The sequence below is a fragment of the Octodon degus genome, unplaced genomic scaffold (assembly GCF_000260255.1).
Source record: "Octodon degus isolate 3935 unplaced genomic scaffold, OctDeg1.0 scaffold00007, whole genome shotgun sequence".
Classification (NCBI taxonomy): Eukaryota; Metazoa; Chordata; class Mammalia; order Rodentia; family Octodontidae; genus Octodon; species Octodon degus.
In genome coordinates, this window is record NW_004524583.1 from 10,003,010 (window position 1) to 10,005,333 (window position 2,324).

The following is a 2,324-nucleotide window of genomic DNA, read 5'->3' on the forward strand; positions in this document are numbered from 1 at the left end:
CTCTATCCTCAGCCCTTACACCCCCTACCTTAAAGTTAACACTTCGTTAACTTTTTGTTTAGTAGTTAATGGCTGCTGGGAAAACTTGGTGCCATCCTGAAAGTCCTACCGCTTGCTGCTGCTTTTGCTGGAGTTGGCAGAGGCCAAACATTCATCAGATTCTTAAAACTATGTGAGTGGCCTTGTTTCACTCTGCCCAGAGCAGTCTTCAGCTCACCCAAGCGCTCAGGAACATTCCCATATGACTCAGCAGCACCCGCTACCCCTTACCGACAGGGCTTGGCATAAGAGGGCTGCAGATTCCTCCTTGAAGTTATTTCCTGTAAAGAGGGCGCTGTGTTAACAATGCGCTGAAGATCATGCCATCACCCTATCAGCTTCCTGCCTTCAGAACCTCTAGTCACAAAAAGATGACAAGAGCTTAAAACAAATACGTAGATACCAGAAAATAGTAGAAACCTCCTTTACCACCTCCTTTAATGTTCCTGTCTTTATCTGACATTTAAGTATGAATATTTGTAGTGTAGAGAGAATGTTTAACATTTTGTTCTACAAGCAACAATATATTACAATTGATATTTCATAGATTAAAAAATACAAGAGAAGGGGCCGGGGAGATGGCTCAGTAGAATAAGCACTTGCCTGGCAAGCACAAGGGCCTGAGTTCAATCCCCGGATCCACCAAAAAAAAAACAAAAAAAAACAAAAAAAAAAAAAAAAACCAAGAGAAAACAAATATCAGAAAAGATGTTTTCTTCAGTACTGTGTCTTGGGCATCTATTCAGTAGGTGTTCTGGGGGCCAGGGGATGGCTCAGTGGAATAAGCACTTCCCTGGCAAGGGCAAGGGCTTGAGATCAATCCCTGGTACCAAAAAAAAAAAAAAAAAAGAAAAAGGTGTTCTGCTCAATAATTCAGCAATTTAATAGTAATGCGGAAATTATTCTTGAATATTTTTGTGCTTGATAAGCATGCTTAGCAGGTGCTTTAGATTGCTGAGCTATCTCACCGTCCTGCTTCATACTTTTTTTTTTTTAATTTTTTTTTTTTTTTAATGTATGTGTGTGTGTGGCCAGTTCAGCCCACCAGGGGGTGGGGTGGGCTGGCATGTGGTGCTGGGGGATTGAACTGTGGTCCCTGTGCTTTGCTAAGCTTGTTCTAAGTAGGTGCTTTAGACCACTGAGCCATCTCACCAGCCCCTGCTTCATACTTTTAAAAAGTCATTATAGCTTTTATTTCAAAAAAAAAATTTTTTTTTTTTGCTATCTTTTGACCGGGGAGATAGCTCAGTAGAATAAGCGCTTGCCTGGCAAGTGCAAGGGTCTGAGTTCAATCCCCGGTTCCGAAAAAAAAAAAAAAAATCCAGCTTTTATTTCACTTAATCCTCATAATCACTGTCTGAGATGAGCAATAAAATTGCTCTTAGAAAAATGAAGCACAAAAGGGTTAGCTAACTTGCCTGGAGTTAAAGCTGGGGTTTGGTGGCCAGCACTGTAACTTCAACAGTCCCACATTGAACTATTCGATTCACAAGCATCTTTTTTTTTTTTTTTTCGGAACCGGGGATTGAACTCAGATCCTTGCGTTTGCCAGTCAAGCGCTTATCCTACTGAGCCATCTCCCCGGCCCCACAAACATCTTGCTAATGACTCTTCTGGGGACAGTATAGGAAGCCAGCCCTTTGGAAGAATTGTAACCTGGTATAGGCTTCTTAGCGAAATTTCGAAATCAACTTTTAACTCTACAGAAGTGGATAATCTTTGTATTTTTTGTATTTATAATTATGTTCATGGTGGCTATCTAGAAATACAACATCTGTTGTTTAAAAGATGCATGTTCAAGAAAGTCCTTCGAAGGCTGGGGAGATGGCTCAGTGGCATAAGCACTTCCCTGGCAAGCGCAAGGGCATGAGTTCAATACTCATTTTGGCCAAAAAAAAGAAAAAAATTGAAACTAAGTTTCTCAGGCTGGATTCAAACTTGTAAACTTCTTGCCTCAGCCTCTCAGAGTTTTTTTTTTCTGCATAATCATTTTTGTATCCTAAGTGCTTCAGTGCCTGACTCCTCTGTATTTTTATTTTTGGAGACAATCTCTCTATGTAGCCCAGGATGTCCTGGAGCTCTTGTTGAACCTCGGCCTCCCAAGTGCTGGGATTACAGGTGTGTGCCATCACGCTCGACCTTCTTCTCTGTAGCTTAAGTGCTTTTTTCAGTGATACATCTTATGGATTTCTATTTTATTTATCTTTCTTAGGACTTACTAAGATTTCTGTATCTGAGAGTTCATCTTCATCAATTCAAGACTATTATTTATTCAAATATTATGC

General features: G+C 40.4%; 1 protein-coding gene across 1 annotated transcript in view; it reads right to left on the reverse strand.

Annotated features, from left to right (window-relative positions):
* Lrrc74a (leucine rich repeat containing 74A) overlaps positions 1–2,324 on the reverse strand; it is a 36,730-nt gene that overhangs the window by 16,319 nt on the left and 18,087 nt on the right. Inside the window, 1 exon segment of the mRNA XM_023702430.1 lies at positions 275–320. Coding sequence (XP_023558198.1) covers positions 275–320 — 46 coding nt within the window.